Source organism: Rhea americana, unplaced genomic scaffold (assembly GCF_003343005.1).
Source record: "Rhea americana isolate MKP2758 unplaced genomic scaffold, rheAme1 scaffold_134, whole genome shotgun sequence".
In the NCBI taxonomy this organism is placed as follows: domain Eukaryota; kingdom Metazoa; phylum Chordata; class Aves; order Rheiformes; family Rheidae; genus Rhea; species Rhea americana.
In genome coordinates, this window is record NW_028185417.1 from 966,666 (window position 1) to 988,862 (window position 22,197).

The 22,197-nt window shown below is 37.0% G+C and overlaps 1 protein-coding gene across 1 annotated transcript in view; it reads right to left on the reverse strand.

Annotated features, from left to right (window-relative positions):
- Positions 1-293: 293 nt before the first annotated feature.
- The window catches only part of NOX3 (NADPH oxidase 3), a 39,475-nt gene continuing 17,571 nt past the window's right edge, over positions 294-22,197 (reverse strand). The window contains exons 8-13 of the mRNA XM_085297976.1: positions 19,104-19,196; positions 17,632-17,885; positions 13,790-13,952; positions 5,912-6,058; positions 2,687-2,811; positions 294-420 (exon numbers count right to left, since the gene is read on the reverse strand). Of these exons, the coding sequence (XP_085154102.1) occupies positions 294-420; positions 2,687-2,811; positions 5,912-6,058; positions 13,790-13,952; positions 17,632-17,885; positions 19,104-19,196 (909 nt within the window). The remainder of the gene's footprint in view (positions 421-2,686; positions 2,812-5,911; positions 6,059-13,789; positions 13,953-17,631; positions 17,886-19,103; positions 19,197-22,197) is intronic.

Genomic DNA, 22,197 nt, shown 5'->3' on the forward strand with positions numbered 1-22,197 from the left:
TTTTCTTTAAAGATTTATGGTTTGTATTTATTTTCACACAGCTGTAGATGAATTCACAATGTAGTGGAGTAGGCAATGGAGAATCAGTCCTTCAGTTCTTCAAAGGAGAGACTGAAGATGAAGTCCAAATCTTTAGTTGGCATAGGATAATTTTTTCCAGTGAAGTCAATGCAGCTACTTCATTTTACAACTGCTAGTATCTAGCCTAAATGCAGCAGAATGAGTAGAGAGCTGGAGAAGGTGAGGAAAAAATGCTATTTGTTAATATCTATTATACAGTTGAGAAGTACGGCCTAGAAACTTTCTTTGTTGTAGTGAAACTGAACCCCTCTTGGATCAATTGATGAATATGAATTGCACATCTTTTGAAGGATCTTGGAGAGAGTCTTGGGTCCACAGAAAAATACTCCAATACTGTTGCTGTAATCACAATAACAATGAAACATAAAAGTAGCACAACAAACCAAAAAAATGCACCTTTTGGCAGTCTCCAGTTTGGTTTGCAAATTTTGAAATAGCCTTTTGAGACATACATTTGAGAAGTGTTGTGTTAGTGTCGCAAAGGATTATTGTATGACTCTTGTAATACTTCAGTGTTTATTGCCTCTTATTACATTATTTATTTGGATTGCTATTTTGGAGGTCACATGTTATTTTAAATGGCTGTTGTTATTTTTGWTCCTCCTAGCTTTTTTAAGACAGAGAAATAAAGACAAGGGCAAGCAGCACATCTCTTGGACTGAAATTTTGCTATACTTTCTCTCCAGCTATTTTTGTTTCAAAAAATAATGGACAGAAATCTGTTATTTCTGAGTTTTTCTATTTTTTTCTTGTTAAGACTTCTCTACCTATGTATATTTTTTAAATGGCTGATTTATTTTTTAATTTTGCCTGTAGGTAGTTCTCATAAAATAGTARGAACATTTCCAATGTAACAAACAGCTGTGTCTGTTACTGTTATAAGCAGCTCAAACCCTTGTTCTTTACTGCAAAGTGCCTTACAGGATTAGCTTTTAAGAACAGACACACAGTGCATCTTCCTTGAGAACATATGTATGCACACACGGAAACACACACTTCCTGAGCTACTGAGGAAAGCTGAATCTAGTTAAATAACATGCAAGAGACAAGTGACAGCATGACTTTCAAAAAGTTTGCTCCTGTAAAGGAATGGCTGTAGATCTGATTTTGATGCCAAAGCCATTGTCCCCAGAAGTAGTGTTCTAGTATTGCTCAAGTGCTGTGTTACGCTACGTTTACCCTAGACTGATACATTCCTGCTAATCTGCAAAAAGACACTGTTGTAGYCAAGAGAGACTCCCCGGACCTAAGTGTGGGACCTCAAAATTTAGTCAGTTCATGAGAGCTGATTGAACCTTCATCCAACAGAAACTCTCAAGGTTCTCTGCGTCTTAACCTTCTGCAACTCAAACCAAGAAAAGTTTGGGTGTTTGTTCTTCAGGATACATTAGGAGCCCAAGAAATGTTTATTTCATGCAATGTTTTCTTTAAAAGGTTCATGGCTGACCATAAATACGTGCATCTTGACTTAGAAGCAAATACGAGTTCTACTATAAGTGCAAGTTCCATTCTACAAATATAAATACAATGTATAACTATATATACAAGTTTTGCTATAACTTTAATGCTAGCTTTCTAAGGAAATATCACAGCATGGAAAGTTAATGCCCATCTTCTTCCCTGAGTGTCAGAAAAACAGATTTTTCTCAGTTGTACTTAAGAAAAATAACAAAACAATAATGTTTCAACTATAAGTTTAAAAACTCTGGTATTGCAATAGAGTCACTTTAAAAGGTCTTTCAAAAATCGTATTTTCTACTCTTGGACTTTTTCTATTTTTAATCTTTCATATTTCCTGATTGTATTCACTTTGACCTCTATCAAGTAGTTTCTCTATTACTGTTATTTCTGCAATTTTATGGTATTCTCATAGCTTACTGTTTTCTCTTTGATCCCTCTCCCTCCCTTCAGCTTTTTCTTGGGTCTTTTTCATCCTTAAAAAAGGTTTTCTTCCTTTTCTTTTTGTATCTTTGTCTCCCAAGTGCAGGCATTTATTTTCTATTAAAAGGTAAATGTTTGGAAATAATAGAGTCACAAAGATTCTGGAATTTTCTACTGCTGAACACAAAATATTTCAAATTCTTGCTTCAAAGGCTTTCAGGAACAAAGAAGCTTTTCACAGACCACTAGCAAATCCACCAAGTTCAAATGAACTGTCTTTGCCAGCAGAGATGAACTAATAACAGAACAGCATAGTCTTGCAAGAGCAGCCAAATATGTTAGGGGAACAAACATATCCTTGACATCATAAGAAAAAAATCACAGTTTATCTCTTTAATAACCATCTTCAAGGGAAATTAATGCTACTTTGTCCTTTGTGCAGGACAGTAATTGGATTGTGTGTTTCAATTATATCTGGACAAAGGCCAGGATATTGAAATACTTCTAAATATTAGATTTTCTTGTCCAAAAATTAGATTTTATTGGCATTCTCTTTCCGAGATTTCTTCATTAAAAGCTTCATTAAGCATAAATCTTCTTTCCACACAGCAAAAAAACTAAATTATTTTAAAAGGGTCATTTAAAAAGGTTCACCCTCCCTTCCTCCCGCTGTTTATGCTGAGAGAAGAGTTGCATAACAAGGTTAGAAGCTAACCTGCCTTACCTAGGATGATTTTCAGCTAGTTGCTTGAACTCAGTGTCCCAGTTTGGCCTTCCGTAGAAGGTCTTCTGTCTCAAACCAGTAATTACATCCTTCTTGTCATCATAATGTAGGGCTATGTGAGTAGCCTAAAGGCAAATTTACAASGTAATCATTTTAGAATCAACAATGTGTATTCCAAGGAAGAGGAGAAAGCAATAATACTATCTCCGAATGAAAGACAGAAATATTAATTAAGGGAAAGAAAATTGCATAATTATCAAATGGCTGCACTCTAGCAAAGAGGGAGAGGGGGAGGTACTCTCTGAAGACTGTATAAAATGACTGAAAGCCTAAAAAGCACTTCCAAAAGTGACTTAGGCCCAGGAGCTTGAAGGTGTTCAATTGCTTAAGATGCAATATTTGAAAGAAGTTGGAATTAAATACTTACCTTTACTGACATTGGCCTGAGGGCCAAAATCACTTTCACAAGCAGGTCTTAGATTCCTAAACTTCTAAGCAGCCTTTGAATATCACACCCTAAATATCCTTTATTGAAGATACTGCAGCAACCATTTTAAGGCTGAGCTGGAGTTTAGGAAAGGGAAGAAAGTTCAATGAAATCATGTTTGATGACAAATATTAGAAATTTTGTGCACCTTAGGAACTCCGGGTATGTCCAGAGTATTTGTTTTTTCTGCTCCTTGGAGAAGATATTAGCGCATATACTGAATGTTCAATGGTAAAATCCTGGCTGTTTTGTTTCTTCTCCACAGGTGGAGGGAAAGGCAGGGAGTAGATAAGCTGAGATTGAGCACTGAATTAAGTAAGGTATATASCTCCTGCTGTAAGAAACCAAATTCTGATTTTCATGGATTTTCTCATAGATCCTCTGCTGCACCTGTAACCAAGGTTTTTGAATACTTTTCAGGTATGCTTGAACATAAAACCACTCTCTCTCTCTCTTAGTTGTACTGCTATGGTGTAGGACAAATATTCTTGTTTTCATTGCAGACTATCAACATTACTATCACTGCTAAGAAATTACTGGAGGAAAGCTATGTTTAAAAGGGTTTGCATTCAGGCCATAGCATGAACTAGGTACCTCTTGCAGAAGTGGTTGCCAAAATTTGTATCTGTTTTCTGGGAATGCACTCTTCTGCTAATGAGTCTTCTGCATTGCTTGACAATTCAGTTATTCTGATCAAGCAAAACTGTCACAAGAGGTCTTGTTTCTAAAAGATTTTTTTTTTTTAGTTTGGGCCAATGTCGTGGAGAACTTAATGTAAGAAAGACTGGAAATGTATTTAGTGAGTGGTGTGCAGGGGTGGGATTTATGAATTTTTACAGCAAAATTGTGCCACTCAGTAGATGAGCTATTTCCATTCACATCAAGTGGAATGTTTTTAGGATTGTTGGTGTCAGTACTACATACAACTTATTGTGTTACTGATGCCTAGGAGTCTCAAGGGCATTACAAGGAGTACGATTTCTTGGCTAAGCAGAGACAGACATCTGACATATCTGTCCAGCCAATGACAACAGAGAATTCAGTAAGAGCTTGAAGCATTGAATAAACATTATAACTGAAAAAGTAAACACCCTCGCAATGATGGGAGATGTACTAGATGTGAATTGTCGCTCCTGCTTTGGTTCATCTTCACCTAACTACTGGTCATCTAAATGGAGAGACAGCTAGCAGACAAAGCTGTTTTTGTTGTTTACTAAAGGAGAAGTAAAGTTGAGCATCATTCAAATATTACTGATGTTGAAGCTCTTGTTCAGAGAAGTGATGAACTGGGATTTCCTTAAGATGAGTAGGAAAGACCTATAAGATACAGGAGCTCTGTGGATCTCTGAAGGTAGTGAACCAGTTGCCAAGTATAGTTCCCTGACCTAAGTAGGAAAAGCAACCTTTCAAAAGCACTCCACTCACAACCTTTTAGAAGTGGGATAACAATATTTTGTGCTCGGGATCTTCAGAAGCAAGGGAAGGTTCAGGGTTGGAGCGGACTGGCCCAACTCTAGAAGTACTTCTGCAGGCTCATAGCAGACTGGATGAAGGGATTTGGGGACAAGGCAGTGGCACTTTCAAAAGATATCGCAGCAAGAGGTGTTGTCTCCCTGCCCAACTTCTGAACTGAYGTTTGTATAAGAAGGAAGTGGGATGCCATCAGCTGAGCAATGTTGGCAGCTTTCTGTTCTGTTAGGTTCTTGAATAGCTTCTTTCAAACCAAGTATTAGGTAATACCCTGTGATACTGTTAACATAGGGTCATGGCTTGTAGAACATTGGTAAAAGTGCCGTATACTTCACAATGGGAGTGGATTTCTCATTTCAGAGAATGTTTGTGTACACTCCCTTAGGTACTTGTTGCATAAAAAATGTGAATACAGTCACTACCTGACATAAATCCTAAGGAAAGCAGAAAGAAACAGTGKTTTTTTGGCAGGGGAGGCAGGAAGAGAAATGCTCTATAGCGTCTTCTATTTTCTATCTCTACTAGGCAGTCCTTTCATTCAATAGAAACAGCAGGAAATAAAACAGTAGATCAAGGAGTTTCTATGAGAGTTTTTCTAGTAGGTACCTAAATCTATTTGCAATGTGCTCTGAGTGGTCAGTTGAAAAAAAGAAAGAAAATCAACTCATTTGAGACTAGATAAAGACTAAGGAAGTTGAATAAAAGCCACTCAGTCTAAGAATTATGTGCCTTAAGGTGGGATGATCCAATGAAATTATGTTAATTTTAAAGCCAAGCTATGAAAATACTTTTTTAATCAATGTGAATTAGTCCATAAAATTCATTACCATAATGTCCTGAGTGCAGCAGGGTTCAGAGTATACTGGACATGTATATGCACAACAAACGCTATAATAAATATTAAGAGTAAATAAGCTGACAGTTTTTATATAACTCTTTATATTTCAAAGCAAAATGTCAGGACTTAAAGATATGTGAACAAAATGTCCTTTCACAAACTTCTGAAAGACCTTCTGCACTTTCCTCTAGAATATCTGGTAATCAGCACTGCCCAGAACAAGATACCGGAGTAGGAGGATTACCGGCTTGATCTCTGTGTTCCTATTTTCCTGACTATGAGATGGAAACAGGCAGCCTGGTGTCTTTATATTTACAGTTCTTTGTCTCTCTGCTTCATCCATCATTCATTCAACTGTTCCTGTTCCATCTGTTACCATACTGAAAAATCAAGGCACATTAACTCAGACTCATCTGAGCATCATTATTACCTGACTTTCATCCCAGCCAGTAAGAAATATATGATAACTTAGAAAATCATTTTTCCCTTTTTCAGCCATTTTTGCTTCCAAAAAGGATAGAAGATCAGCAAACCACTCAAATGCTGATGGATCTCGACAAATCCAGTAGAAATAAACCTGTCAGAAAAAGAGTAGAGATTTAAAAAGAAGTAAACTTTCAATAAAACTTCTTAATGACTGAGTCAAMTCATCAACTGTATAGTGCACTACTCTTCTTGACAGTAAACTTAAACATAGTCATGTTGTACATGTCTTGATGTAGAGTTTCTATCTTTTAAACAAATTTTTTCATCTGAAAGATTGAGTGACTATATTAATGAGTTAACATAGATAGGCAAAGTACAAGTTTCCCATGTCCCTCTGCCAGTGCCTCTCAACTTCAATTTATAATACCTAATCCTACATTTCTTGCAAATAACTTGATTACTCTTTGAAAAGTTGGATTGATTTTCAGTTACATTGAAAATAAAATTTCAGTTTCATCTAGCAGKGCAGCAAGGAATTCTATTTTTTCAAGACCTTATGCCACAGGTTAACATTTGATGTGGTCAGAAGTTATAATTATGTTCCTTAACTCAAATACCATATATAAAAGAGGCCACAGGATGTCCCTAGTTCTTTTTTAATTTGTTTAAATTAGAGCATGTAATTTCTAAAGAAAAATGAAACTATAAAGTTATCAAAGAGGAAAAATCAACCACTATGCCATGATTTGATGTTCCAATGGTTAAAAACCTCCTCTCTAGGAAAAAAAGTGCACTGTATTTCTCAGGCAAATTTCTCTAGCTTCATGTCGCATCTGCTGGATCTTATTTTACTGTTGTCTGTTAGATTGGAGAGCCCATTACTAAAGCTTTGTTTCCCAGGTATAAATTAGAGGCTGGGCTCAAGTCATCCTATAATCTTCTCTATGGAAAACCAAACTTTCCCAGAATCTGTCACTGTAAGGCACATTTTCCATCCTTTAATCATTTTTTGTGGCTTTTCTATGAATCTTCCGCATCTGTTGCACAGACACTCATAAACAGAGTTTCTTTATTTAAAATAAAAGCTAATTCCTTGGGATCTTGGCATAGAGTAATGCTTGCATTGGGAATCAGATCTTTCAAACGAGTTGGTTGGTCACTCTCCATATGCTGGTGGAAGTCTTTCTTGCAAGAGTCTGTAGAATGGTATCTTCAACAGGATCAGGTGAGACTCCCTAACACCCCTGTTCTGCTCAGATTTTTTATCTAGCTGGCCCAGAGGCCTCTGTGACCACTATGGTTTAATGTGATTGCTCTATGATTGATTGTGCATGATCAATTGTGATTGATATCATAACTACATACAAAGCATCTTCTAACTAGTTAACTACATACAAAAGACTGTCCAATGTGACTATTTCTACAGAAACAGATTCTACTGATCATTTTATATGTGTCTTATCTATGCACAAGCTGATCTATTTTGCAGCTAGAACCACCTGTGGAGACTCTAGTTTGGCCAGATTACCCATCCAGTATCTTGATTAACACACTGAAACATGCTGTTGGCCTAGGCAGAGCAGCAGCTGCCTTGGAAAATCTTCAGGACAGTCTGAAATTCCTATCTGGAAACCTCTTCCACCAACTAGTCAAATGTTTTGCTGTGAAGATGGCTGGAAGTTCAGTCAATCACCAGATTTTAAGTCAGTCCACTATCTCAAACCAGYCCATCTGTGTAGAGGTCTAGATAGAGAGCACATGGACCACCTAGGGAATGAATGTCTACAGTGCGATGGCTGCGAGCCCAGACGCAACCCTAAAACCCCACTGTATACCTATAAGACAAATTTGATTTYGAGTCTTATAAATTGTATACTTCACAAACATGGAGGAAGCCTAAAACTACACAATTTCAGATGAGAAAGAAATATCATGGAGGACAACATATAAATTCCTACCTACTGGACAGTTGGAGCATTTTTTATTGTGACTATGCTTTTTAATTTTGTTACAAAATTCCTTAATTTTTCTCCAGCTTATCTCTATTTGTGCTCACCAGGCTTCTTGTCTTTTATTATATCTCAGTATCAAAAGTAACGCGGAAGGTCTAACCCCAAGGCAAGCCTTCTGGGAGTTCTGGTGATTTGGAATTTGCCACTCTTTTCCACAGGATCAGTAAGAAGAAGATGCATATTAGACAATTCCAAAGTGAAAAGTCAGAGAAGACAGACACCAGGAAGCTGAAAGGAATTTCCCAGAAGATTTAATATACTAGCTTGTCAGACTTCTAGTAAGGTATTAGAAGAGAAATATGGTAACACCATGCTTCACTGGAGTTTTGGTGAAAAAGACTAACAGTAATGTGAGATGTTTCTTAGATATGAATGTACTGTAAGGGACCATCTGTAGTTTCTACTAGAAATACCAATGACGTATGATTGTAGGAAATAGAAATATAAAATTCCGGCTAAAGTAGGCTATTTTTATAGGCTATGAAGGAGTATCTGCAGAACTTTAGTGCAAACCATATTGCCTGTTTATTTTTTTTTCCACTCTTTCAGCGTTTCACYTTAAATATAATCTCATTGCTTCACAAGGGATTGCTGCTGATTTTCACTGGCATAGGTTATGAGGAAAAGCAATCCTACTGTCTTTAAAGACTTTCATTTTTGTAACTAACAACAGCATTATTCTAAATCACCTGAATTATATAAGATTTGCAGCTTTAACCTTTATGTAGTTTTTGTATCTGAATTCTGAAGTCTTTGCTTGCCCCAAGGCCTCAGCACCTTGAAAATCAGGCCACAGAATGCTGTCAGTCTGCATTACACTGTGGCTGTTGATTTGTAGTGAGAAATTTCTTCCCCAACCTCTATTTGATCAAGTTATTTCTCGAGCCTTTTCAGCAGTTCATTTTATGTAAGTGTATATTTAGTACGTGTGTGTGGAGAGGAGGCGTGTGCTCCTAAATGAATAATGAGTAGTGCTAAGGGTAGCAACTGGGAGCATGTGGGCAGGATTAGGAGCCAAGTATATTCAGGGAAGGAAGAAGAAAAGCCAGATGATGAGCTGTGGCAATATGGGTCTTGGAAATGGGGACAAGAATATCAGGGTATGAAGCTTGAAGGAGTAGTTTTAACCAACTGGTTCCAGACTTAACTGTCATGATAGCAGCCAGTCCAACCAAATCAGGTCAGCTTGCCTCCAGCACAGTTCTCCTGAGAAAGGCTATATCTTTCCAAAGCCACAGAAATTCCTTAAGCTCATCCCTGGTGCAATTCTGCTGAAACTGTACCTAGTGCACTGCCTGTAATTTTCATGATAGAAGTGRAGAGCATTTGGTAATGAATAAAGACTGTCATTACAAGAAGTATTTTTGCCTATGATTATAGTCTTAAAGAGAAATAAAAAAGCTAGTGAAGAAGGCTGTCCTATGGGGAAGTATTCTCTTGCCTTAGATCAAGGAGGACGTCTAGTATAATATGTTAAAATAAATGCTATTTACAAAGGGCTTTTCCATTCTCTCTGCTGAGCATCCACAGCATTGTACAACATATGACATATATAATTAAAATACAATAAACACACAATAAAATTAATCCTTATTAACACTGTAGAATAAAGCCAGCATCAGTACATTTCTATAATTAAACAATTACTCTGAATCCTACATTTTTTCTTGTAAGCCTTATACTATTAACTGGCTGCAATTATTTAGAACCCTTAAAAATCTGTTTTAGATTTATGTTTCATTAGTCTCCACCCACCCTACCCCCATCAGCTACATTCATCAGCTTGATGGCTTGCCCAAGTAAACTGTCTTAAATTTTCCAAGTGCTCTTTTTCCAAATTGAGTTAGATGCAGTATTGCTATTAATCAGATTGTAATGCAGGGTTTTGAGTGGTCGCTTATTTCTGTACTACTCCACTCCCTTGCAGTGTGTGCATATTTATCATCTGGTTTTCCCCATCCTGAATTTTGTACAGCAGACAAGAGCAAGAGCTTTGATGCATCTTTCTTGTAAGGTGAGAGAAAATACTTTGTAAATCAGCTTCAAATGGATAGTCATTAATAATTATCTGTTGATGAGTATCCATCCGTTTCTCTTCCCCTCCCTGGAGACAGAAGTGGAGCTGTCCTCTGAGCAAAGCCAGCTCTTTGGCAAAGAGGTGTAAAAGGTGATGAACAGGGGGATGACCAGGGAGGAGCCTCCATCGCTGGCACTTGCTGCTCTGCCTTCRACACAAAGCTGCTCCCTGCTTCCCTATCACACGTACAGTTGGGCACCTCCCTGCAAACGCCCCAGTTCTGCCTGCTCCTGAATTTACTTACCATACTACCCATGGGCTGCAGAGTACCAAAAAAGGTCAGAGATTCAGCTTCACTTAACTGATCCACTGGGCCAGTACAGCAAAGTCACAGCAGTTCCTGTAGCCAAGGGCATGCCAAAGAGTGGGATTTGGCAGCCTGAACAACAAGGCACTAATTTAGAGCTATGACGACAGCAGGCAGCCTTTCATATAAATGCGGGACAAGGTCCAAATTCACACCACTGAATGTCTAGCAAGAGGCCTACACTATTCTGCCTCAATATCCTTTTCTAGGAGGCATTCTCGGGAGATTAGGTGGGCTGGCAAGACCAGTCAGCAACTAGCAGTCAACCCTGTTGAGGCAAAGACTACTTTTCAAAGACAGCTCAGAAATACAATTACATTTAAGAGCATAAAGGACGAGAGTTTTTAGCTTTTCAGACAAAAATATTTTGCTGAAAAGCCTGTGGGATGGGGTGCAACTCAAAGTAGAACATTACCTCTGGTAGGAAATGGCCAGGTGGAAAGCAAATAAGAGACCATTCTTATTTTCCACACAATATGTAGGTGAAATTATTGCCACAATATGCTGTGGTTGTCAAAGGTCTACATGGGTTCAAAAAGCAATTAGACAAATTCATGAAAGAACACTTTACTAAGGGTTATTAAAGACACAGCTCTTGTATCAAGATATTACTGAAGTGCAGGTTGCTTAAAGGCAAGAAAGTATTCACCAAAGAAATATCAGTATATGATTTTCCAGTCTGTATACTTTTCCCTAGGCATTCATGAACAGCCACTGTTGGAGATAGGATATTGAACTAGATGGATCTTTGGTAAGACCCAGTACAATCATTCTTAAGTGCTTATATAGGGTAAAAGGGATACCTAATCTCTTATGCTAATATTTGCTAATATTAGGGTCTGATGGATCAGTACAATTTCATCAACTTCAACAGCAATTGGTCTAAAAAATGAGACCCACTAATGTGAGTAAAGATCAGTATATGCATAACTAAAGCCAGTAGAAACAGTCCAGCCATGACTAGTAGTAGCTCCCTTCTTCATCTCAAAAAATGATAGGGAAATGAAGGCTCTATGGCTATTTAATTGTGAAGAATCAATTAGATAAATGTGTATGCCTTTTGATTTGCTACGTTTTTTAAATTATACAGCTGCAGACATTATGGAAGCTATGAGTATTTATATCTCAACTGTATGTGGGCAACACTAAGAAATATTAGTTCAATAAGTGTAATGATAGCTGTACTCTAATCAAAACGAAGTTGTTAAAAAAAGAAAAACCTCTTATTTATTTCCTTAATAGACATTTCTATGGTACTCATCATGGCAGAAAGAGAGCGCTGAATACTTGGAGGAAGATTAAATTATTTGTAATTACACCACAAGTGGAAGCTTTCAACCAATGGAAAAAAATGTGGCACTACCGTGAGATTAATCATTCTCACTAAAATGATGGCTAAATTTTTAAAATAAGCTGTGAACTTCCCCAGCACCTTCATCCAGGATTTCAAAATATTTTACAAACACTGACTTCATAAAGTGTGAAAATAAGCATCACTATTCCCAGTGTACCGGTAAAGAAGCCAAGATATAGAGAAAGAATATATAGAAATCATTATATGTTTGTATTTAACAGGAATTCAGAGAGAGTGAACTCTTTACAGCAAAAAGCTCTGGTAGGATACACCATGCATTTAGCTCTGTAGGTTTACCTGCATAGGATTCTCCCAAAGCTATGGATGAACACCCTGAAGTAAACTATGCTCTCAATGCATAGTTAAATTGAGCTTGTTTTCCCCTTAAGATAATAACAGCAATGATAATAATAACAATTTTACATGTATACATACAAAACAAAATATACATATATAACATATATACATATGTATCACTCGCCTTCCAGTGGAAAAAACCCTTCTGGTACAATGGGAATGTTTGCAAGTACACTTCTTTTCACATCCAGTACATATTTTCATTTTTATTTCTCTTCCTTCCCAATGCTTTCTCTACCTCAAAGATTCTGCCTGGCAATTTGAACCTCTCCTCAAACTCCTCAGTTACTAAAATCCCAGATGCTTTTTCAGTGGCAGCTTGTCGTTAAGATGCCTATTTTAACACACTTTAATTTGTAAAGATCAATCTCTTGGTCCTGCAATCAACTCCATATGCACTGACCCTCTTAGAGATCTGTCCGCTCAAATGCAGTTTCAACATCTGTTCTTAAATGTGAAATGCTGAACAGTTCTCAGTTCAGCTTTTACATCAGAAAGTGAGCTAAAATAAGCTGTAGGGTCCATGGGCTACCACTTGCCACCATGAAGAGAGGATAGGACATGTAACTGATTTTTTTTTCTGTTACCTTCTTATTCCTCAGTCTACCTCACCGTTATCTCTTCTTCACCTGTTCTCACCCAATGCTGCTTCATGTATCTTTAGCAAAAACATACAATATACTAGCAAATTAAGAGTATGTTAACTTAATTGGTAATATCCATGCCTTATAGTCCCCAACATATTTTTTCAATAAATTAAATGAAGTTGTTTGCAGGCAGCAATGTGCATCTTGATATATGCATCTCATCTCGCATTTAGAAGGCCATTTTGTATTCCTTTTATACCGACTAATATCCTTCTGATTTTCCAAGATGGCAAAAGTAGCTAATAGTTGCCGAATGCAGCATTCCGGATCAGACACTCAGCCAAAGGGCCCTCATGAAACCTGTAGCTGAACAAGGAACGTGTTCTGCTCTTCAGGACTGTCTGAGATGAATTAACAGGATGTTTCTATAAGAAAGAGATCAAATTTCTAGCTCTCTACCTACCTACCTTCCTACCTGTCTATTTGCATTCCCTGTTTGTTTCCAGTTACTACTGAAAAACTGATTCTGTAATATTTAATAAAAAAATATTTCAGGGAAGGCTACCTTTTTCCATCTGGAAATGACAGCGAATTCTGAAGACCCTACCATGCAATAGCAACTGAAACAGCTGGAAAGCAGAAAGGAGGTAGAAAAAAAGCTTCAGTAAAGAACAATAGTTGAGGGTGTAGATAGGCAAGTCACGGTTCACTGATGTAACAGGCTGCTGCTTCTCTCCCCTTGGAGCCTGCTGGCCCCAGCTGTGCCTCCTTCTGGGGCAGCTCTGGGACGTGCTTGACTGTCTGCTAGCAGATTCTGCTCCCTGCACCAGCAGAGATGGATCAACCAAGTATTGCCTGGGCTAGTAAGCCAGACTGGCTCCCTGAGGGGTCGCAGAGGCTGCAAAGGAGAGGCATAGGAAAAGACAGGAGAGAGAGGGGACTTGTGCAAAGGCACCTGCAAATGGGGGAGCAGAAGAGGTTATTCACACCAGCTCTCGTGAGCTACCAGCCTTATGTGCCTAAACGAGGAAGCTAGTTTTTCCATTTTTCAGTGCCTTGCGAGTGCCTGCTTCTCGGGGGGAGTTAGAGCAATCCAGTGAGTTTCCAGCTCTGAATCRCCTCTTCAGCTTTCACAATATAAGCTCATTTGTGGAACTTTTTAAAAGAGTGATAAACTTTCCCACCTACCTTCTGCAGCGTCAGTGCTGTGCTAGGATTGCAGCATTTGTACCAAATGGATTTTAGAACAGAGGCAAATGGTGTGACTCCTATTCCTGCCGCAATGCATACGCTCACTCGGTAGTGAAAAACATCTGTAGTTGCAGCTCCATATGGTCCATCCACAGCCAATCTACAGCAGCAAGACATTTAGTTAAGAATTAGCAATGTATCAAAGGGATGTAAAAATTAAAATCCGTTGGGCTACATTTTTAAAAATTGGGCTTCTGTTGAACATATTAAAATGGAAGAGAGATAGACATGTCTAAGTTGGCATATGAATTACACATATAAATGCGTACAATTTTCAGAGGTTGCCATTTAATAGCAAAGCAAGTGTTTTTCCTGAAATGAGAGAACAAGAGCACCCATGTAGTTTTGGGGCCTAGCCATCTATTTAAGCATGCAATTGCAATTTTCTGGCTTTCTGGAATGTGATTAGTCATATAAATGCATGTCCAAATTTAGCTGTGGAATTTGCATATTTAATTATGAATTACTGAAAAGTATTCTGGTTTTAGAGCTTTATTTTATACACTGTATATATCAAAGCAGAGAGGAACAGATTATATTAATCATTTTGAAAAGTTATCTATACGTGTAAAAGTAATAAAAGAAAAAGCAAGAAAGAAGTCATCATATGCAAGACAACTACTATTTTCTCAGCTCTTTCAAAGAGATCAGAATTAAAAACCATACTTTTTTGGCAATAATATTGTACTTAGTAACTGACCTAAAGGGGAAACTTTTGAGCAGAATGACTTGTTTATGTTACTTACTCCTATAATCAGCATTGTGGATGTTGAAGCATTCATTTTGGTCAAAATTAGAGAAGTAAAAGAGTACTAAATAATCAGAACCATTCCCCTAGAAACATGGAATGTAAATATACACTAGACTTCTGAGTACTCTGTCCAGTCTGTCTTTAAATAACGTAAATGAGAGAGCTTCCATTCCCTTCTCTGGAAGATTGTTTCACAATCTAACGCCCATTTTCAGAAAAAATGAGTTTCCTCTCTTCCAGCTTTCCTCTTGCCTTGTGCTCATTATTGCATGAATCATCTTAAAAATTCAGTTTAAATAGTACAAACAAGTGTGCAGACATACAAAGTATGAAGTGTTTTAACAAGAAAAGAAAGGGTGGATCACTAAGTGACGGTATGCACAAATACAGGGATGCAACATATCTCAAACCCTACTGTTGCTTTCCTTATGTGTACCTAAAATCTTATCATTCCCTTTCATTTGTACTTGCCACAAGGTTTGTGTTTATGTCAATATTTCAAATGGCCTGCAAGTTCAATCTGAAACAGCTACTCAAGAATAACTTTTGAAGATTTGGCCTCAGATATAAACAAAGTAAACTATTTTTGGTATATGATTATTCAGATTATTGCCCAACCCTGTGCTTTCTGAGCATTCAAAACTTCCTGTAAAACAGGGTTAATTTAAGATATGAAATGCAAAGCTTTTCATTAGATATCTAGATTGCACAGATAGAACATTATATATATATATATACATATGTACTTACATATTTATATAAAGTACCTAAGAACTGCTTTTGGGTAAACTTTCTATATAGTTCCATGTGAAATTGGTAGCAATTCTCATTATTGTTAACCAATTGAGAAAGACTGATCTGGAAGGAATTTCAAGAGATTATTGATTCTCTCTCCACGCTACAAGACAGGATCAGTTTTATCTAAATCATTCTTTACAGATATTTGTCTAGTCGGTCTACTCCTAAACCCTCTGGTGGCAGAGATTTCATAATCTATTTGAAAGCCTTGCTGTTCCTGTAGCTAGAAAGCTTAGACTAATACAAAGACTCAGAGAAGCAGGGAGGAGAAAGAGAGAAAAAACAACCTATATGATCCATTCATTTGATATAGAGACCATGGAGGAAGGTAGGAAGATAGTGAATAAAGTGGCAAAAAAATTACCTCTTCATTTACCAAGAGAGGACTAGAAAATAGAGATGTAAAATATTTCTAACTATGCTTTGAATTGTCCACATTCTTTATGTCTATTTACACAATTTCATTAGAAAGAAGTCTTGTATGTTTGGAGAAGATAGGGAAACTATTTAGTTTGAAAAAGTAACATTAGAGAATTCCTCTGTTATTTTTGAAACTTAGACATCCTAATCAACAGGAATGTGTATTACTCCTGATCCTAAGAGGAGTAAGATTTTGGGACAATGTGCTAAAACAGTAATAATGTGAACTAAAAAACCCTAAGAAACATGAGATGGAATTTAATAATTTTTATAGTAATAGTCTGTTCTATAGTCTTATCTTTTAAATTAATCAGAAATCACAGCTAACAGTCTTTTCTACCTATATAAATGTGTGTATATTTTATTTTAGTCCTCTTTTATTAATTACAACATACATATTTTATTTTTAGAACTTTACCTTACAGTTAAGTTGCTAAATATCTTCTGTCTTCTGCTCAGTTTTTGCTATATCTTATTTTTTAATATAGTCACTGATTTCGTTATTATTTTTAAGAAACTGGTACCTTGCTTTATTGCTAGCTTAACTATTGAAATATTCTTTTTAATATATTGCAAGAAAGCAACTGAATGATGGCATTAAGCATCCTAACAGGATTAAAAAGAAGAGTCTTCATATATGACAGCACCGTTAATTTCAACCCTGTATTGTGGCCAGCAACATTTGATAACATTTTCTCTTTCTCATTTTTCACACTGCCTGTCAATCACTTCAGACCATTCCTGTCCCAGTTCTGGTGAAATTGTATACTTCTCATTCCAGTTGCCTTCAGTAAAGGCACAACTTTCATTTCTAATTCTTACTAACTGATATAAGGCAAGTTTTCTTCTCAGTCCCTACATTCTAGTATGCCTGTGAAGCTTGATGGCATCTATAAGCTTTTTAGGGGAATGTTCTTTAGCATCCAGGTCCCATTAAACTGTATAAATGCAGTTAAACAAGTGCCCTTTGCTGCTCAGCTTTACTAGAACTCCCTCATCAAAACCAATTTTCTAAGGGGAAAAATAGCCTTTTCAGGTCTGAGCCCTACATACTCCACTAGAATTCAAATTATCTTGTGCCGGACTGTTTTCTTTCCCTAGAATCTTCACTATAGCAGCAAATAGCTAAATGGTTTGAATTTGTTACATATTTAGTTAGTGGAAGGCAAGGTAGCTCCATTAACTTCAGTGGAGCCCTGTTGACTTGAACCAATGAAGAATCAACCTGTTTGCATTAGTTTGCCAAAGACACAGAATTTAAACACTGATAACCTTTGTAAATTGGAACAGATCTTGGACATCAGCAACAGAGTTGAGAGATACTGCTGGAAAAAATAAGGTGCCAGCAGAAGTTTCTGGGGCCGCAGAATATCTAGGGGAAAAACGTCAGTCCAGACATTTGGATACCAGGTGATGTATGCCATCAGAAGAATATATTCAGGCAAATAGCTAACAGATAGCTTCAAATGTCATTTTAATTCATAAATACTCACCTATTGAAATGGATATCTACAGATATAGATGATATAAATATAGATGATACATATATAGATAGATATAGACATAGATATAAGCACAGATGGACTTTAAATCTTGGGTTAGTGATCAGGTCTTCCTGATAGCCATTGTCCTAAGTTCATGACCATGTTTGCTTATAGTTCTTTAATAAAATGACATATTTATGGACCCAGGACTGTGATCTAATACTGTGCCACAAAGAATACACACAAAATTAATTAAAATTAAAATGTTAAAATTTATTTTAAAATGTAAAATCATCATTTTGAAATGTATTGTTTATTATTCAAACCTTGGTAACATCCACAGTTCCCTGAAAGCTTTTTCCTCTGCTTCAAAGGCCTTGAAGAGGGCTGCAGTCCAGTCCCCAGCTACTCTTATGTGAACACTGAAGAATTCTTCCTCAGGAGCTGAAGTGAGCGTGAAAGGATGCCACTCCAGCTGTGAGACAGATGAGCACTGCAGAAAGATGTATTGGCCGGGTTCCATTTTAAAGCCGCTTTTCTTCATATGAAGCTCAAGGACTCCAGAGGAATGCATCACCACCTAAACAATAGTAAAGGGKCCTATTTTAAAACAGGGCCTATAAAAAGGGCCCTAAACAATAAAAAGGGCCTATTAAAAAGGTGAATGTTTATTACCATTCAATTACAAGTGACTTTATAATCATTTCTGCTTGATTTCAACCAAAAGTTAATAAAAATTAGGATACATAGTAGTTTTTAAAAGTCTTGTAGATAATGATCTATTCTATACATTGTAGTGCTGTTGCTCCCCAACAGCTTGAGAGCACTTACAGTATGTAACATGTGACAACTTGAATTATGAGTCTAAGAAGCAGAGTAAAGGCTGTAACAAATCAAAACTTTGACAAYTTTCTATCTTAGTGGAATCCAGGCAAAAGTATTCTTTAATTGACTGGAATGATTTTTCCAGTTTTACCCTCAAGTAGCACAATTGACTGATATGGGGATATTGTTGATTTTGGAAGAATCAAGCCCAATGAGTTCAGTTCTAATACACTCTTATTAAGAGCTCCTCTCAGTTAAGCAGCCAGTTTTATACGTCACATGTACTATACTCAAGACTCTCAGATCACAGCCACTTTATGAAATCAGCACCACATTCTATCCATCATACTTTTTCCCTCATACAAGATAAGCTTGATTCTGATTGCCAGCTAGATATGTGAGGACTGGGCTGCTTCAACAGCAGCATTCCTGATTCATTCTGCTGTGTATTAAATAGGCCCTAGGTACATAAAGATATTTACAGCCAGGATAAATTGTCACAGTTGTACGGATATTAATGAAGCTTTGACAATTTACACTAATTGATAGTATATTCCTCAATCTCCTGGAAGACTTCAGATTTGAAAGCAAAAACTGTATCCTACTGAAATCAATTGTTTCTGTGCCATTTACTGCAGTAGTATGCGGGTTTCACTTCAGAAAAAAAGAGATATTCTCTGACCAGAGGTCTGTGTTACGGTGGTAGAGTCTAATAAGTCTGGTACTTTGTCAATCAAGTCAATTTGTCTTGATTTGTCAATTTGTTTGATCCCATATGGAATGTACTTACAGATTTGCTACTGGAATAAATGGAAAACATAAAATCAGTACTTGGTTGAAACCATGGTACTCATGTAAAAGCTGCTGAAACTAGAAGCAAAGAAGAAGATCACAATATAGAGAAATTATCAATCAAAAAAAAATCATTGACATTCAGTTCTTTTTATGCAGTTATGCAAGCTACATAGCCTACCTTAGTAATGACCACCTCCTGTCGAAATCTCCAAAATCGAATGATTCTTTCACAGATATACAACACCACAGGACTTAAAATCCACTTCCACGCCTGTAGAAAGTTGCATGTTAAAAACTCACAAATGTATTTTAATTTATTCAAAAATATTTTGCATTTCTGGCATAAAACAGCAGTTCTCCTAAAAGATGATGATGTGAATTCTCTTCTGTGATTTTTGGTCCATCTTTCTCAAGACAGTATTTCTTGTGCTATGGTAACAATTCTGGCTTTCCCTTGGAACAGACATATGGGACTCCTTCACGGACACACTCCAAAAGCGGTGCTAATAGCCATCTGTATTCTGGCCAAGAACCAGCTTTAAAAATCTATTCCTACTAATAGGCAAAAAGATAAATTTATTTAGGAGTTATATAGAGATGTTACTGGACATAAGGAGGTATAGATGCATGCGTTTATACAATACAACCCATGGCCTTCCTATTTCACTGCTCTTTAGAGACTAAAAAATTTCAGAAGGGTCAGATAGGAGTAGCTGTCATTGTCAGCTGTGAATTTACTGATGATGCATGAAAAACCTTTAAGTCCCAAATATTCAATTAGAGGAATAGGATACACTTCCATTTAATTCATTAGTCTGCTCTGTATCAGTAAATGTGTTTTGTTGACCTAGGATACCAAGCTGATCATACTTTAAGTATTGTACATGATTGCTGTACTTGTACTTGCTGATCACTCATATGTACTGATCACTTTAATAATCAAAGGTACTTGGCTATTTCAAGTATACTAGCTGATTATTTTATTCTGTTGTACTATGATAGCTTAGGTAATTAGATGTAATTCAATCTTCAGGATTAAAAATTTCAATTCTTTTTGTCTATAGAAGATACTGTTTTATTTCCAGTCTAATTACATACATAGATCATTTGAGCTAACTGAAGACTCCAAAATCATGTGGTTTTTAAAATCTCCAAAGAGTAACTTTACTTGCTGAAACATTGACTTTGCTCTGCAAGCTGGGTAACACAGGTTATAAAGTATCTTTTATGAGAGGCAAGCCATAAAATTATGTGGCTTCCTTAGAAAGTGCTAAGAGGATGGAGTGGCAATTTCCCAAGGTTAAGTCTTGAAAATTAAATTAAAAAAATGCATGATTTAATAATGGGAAGAAGCCAGCATAATCCAGAAGATTCTGAGTTAAAGCAGAAACTCAACTCATCCGTTGTCCCTAAATACTACAGGTGTCTCTGCACAGTGGGTAATCTCACATATCTTGAATATATTAGCATATATCAAGCCACAGTAATGATGAAACCTGTTTTTCCTCCCCTCTATTTGTGCTACCTATAAATAAAAGCATGTGATGGGAATGTTAAAACTGCAGGCTATCCTCAGAGACAGGAGCTCGGTTCAGGTTTTAAATACGCCATTGCTCCAGCACAACGAACCATTCAATCTGAAATGCCTTTTGGTTGGTTTAGGACAACAGGGCATCAACAGGAAAGGGAGGGCTGCTAAGCAACACCACTTCTGGCTAGATAATCAGGACATCTGTATTCTTGCGCAACTGGTGATTTCCTCTTGTAATGAGAATTTGCTGCTGGGGCAGCAAAGGCTCAGGAGAGAACATGAGAACAGAAGTTTGGATGCTCTGGGTATGACTGAAGAGCTTCAGTATCTCCAGTGGGAACCAGATCAGGCTTCCATGGGCTGAAATATGGAGCAGGAACAGGTGTGGCTTTACTGGGAGATGGGCTTGTCGCATTAGCCTCGCCCAGGAGCAATGGCCAGCAGGGCCAGTCTGGTGTCCCCAAACACATGTGACTGATCACATCTGCATCTGCCCCTGTAGGCACTGCAGAGGTCTCACCAGAGATTTTTATTCTGTGAATGAATTTTCGCTAATCAAGTGTCAGGTATTAGACCACAGAGCATTACCCATCCAGCAAAACACTATTCTTATAGACAATCTATATGCCATATGGTGATATCACAAGTCATTGAATGTGACTGCAAGTATGGCCTTGGGTATGCAGGAAACTGTGGCATACTAGGTTTAACACAGAGAGGTGGAAGTTCTCTGTGGCTTTATGATAATGAATGTCAAGACATGCTGTTGGAAGCAAGCTTGTGTCTGTATTCACAGTGCATAGTGAAGTATTGATTTTTATGGCGACATTGTAGCTGAAATTTTTAGAGAGGCATTCACTTTCTCATTAATATGCAGGTTGGACAGTGGCTAACAATAGTTTAGTTTAAGAAAAATCTATGTCAGCCATTAAAAGAGCTACAAGATACCGAATGCTAATTATTCCCTGTTAAGATTTCTTTTGGTATTTTTTCTTTTTTGGAAGGAATAACAAAAACTTGCATATGAGCAAGCAAAATCTTTAGTTGTAAATGTTAAATGATTTTGCTTAGATGCTAGACATCTGACATACTACACAAGTCTGCTACTTAATTACCCCCTGTGGATTTGCAATCCTGTTGCAGCAAAACCACCCTTCTGTGGGACATTTTTCCTGCTTTTCTCCTATCCTTTTCGTAACTCTCATTTTCAAATTCTCTCCTTTTTACCTAGCTTAAGATCTCAAGGCTGGATGATATGAAGTACGTGCCCCAAAGCAAGGGCATTTTATCTCCAACTTACTTTCCCGTGATATTTAGAATATACATATTAAAGCATTATTAGTTACAATAATAATAATAATTTGCATCCCTAGATTTCCTGTTCCATTGTATTTTCTGTATCACTATGCTTATAAAATTTTCACCTAGAGACTGTATTTGTGCAACAAACACATCAAGAATATTGGGACACTAAATAATAAAAAATAAGTGTACACAACAGATTAAATAGAGACCAATTCTGAAATCAATACTCTTCAACGTGAGTTTTGCCTAACTAAATGATCTTCCAGAAATAATAATTATTTATAACATCAAAATTTTATATAGCACCCTTTATTTGTGTATATTTGTACAAGTAGGAATCACTACTTGTGAGGTTAGGTCATGGAACAGAAATATAACGTAACTCTTGAAACATTATGCTAAATGCCAGTTAATAGCAGCATACACTCCAGCCACC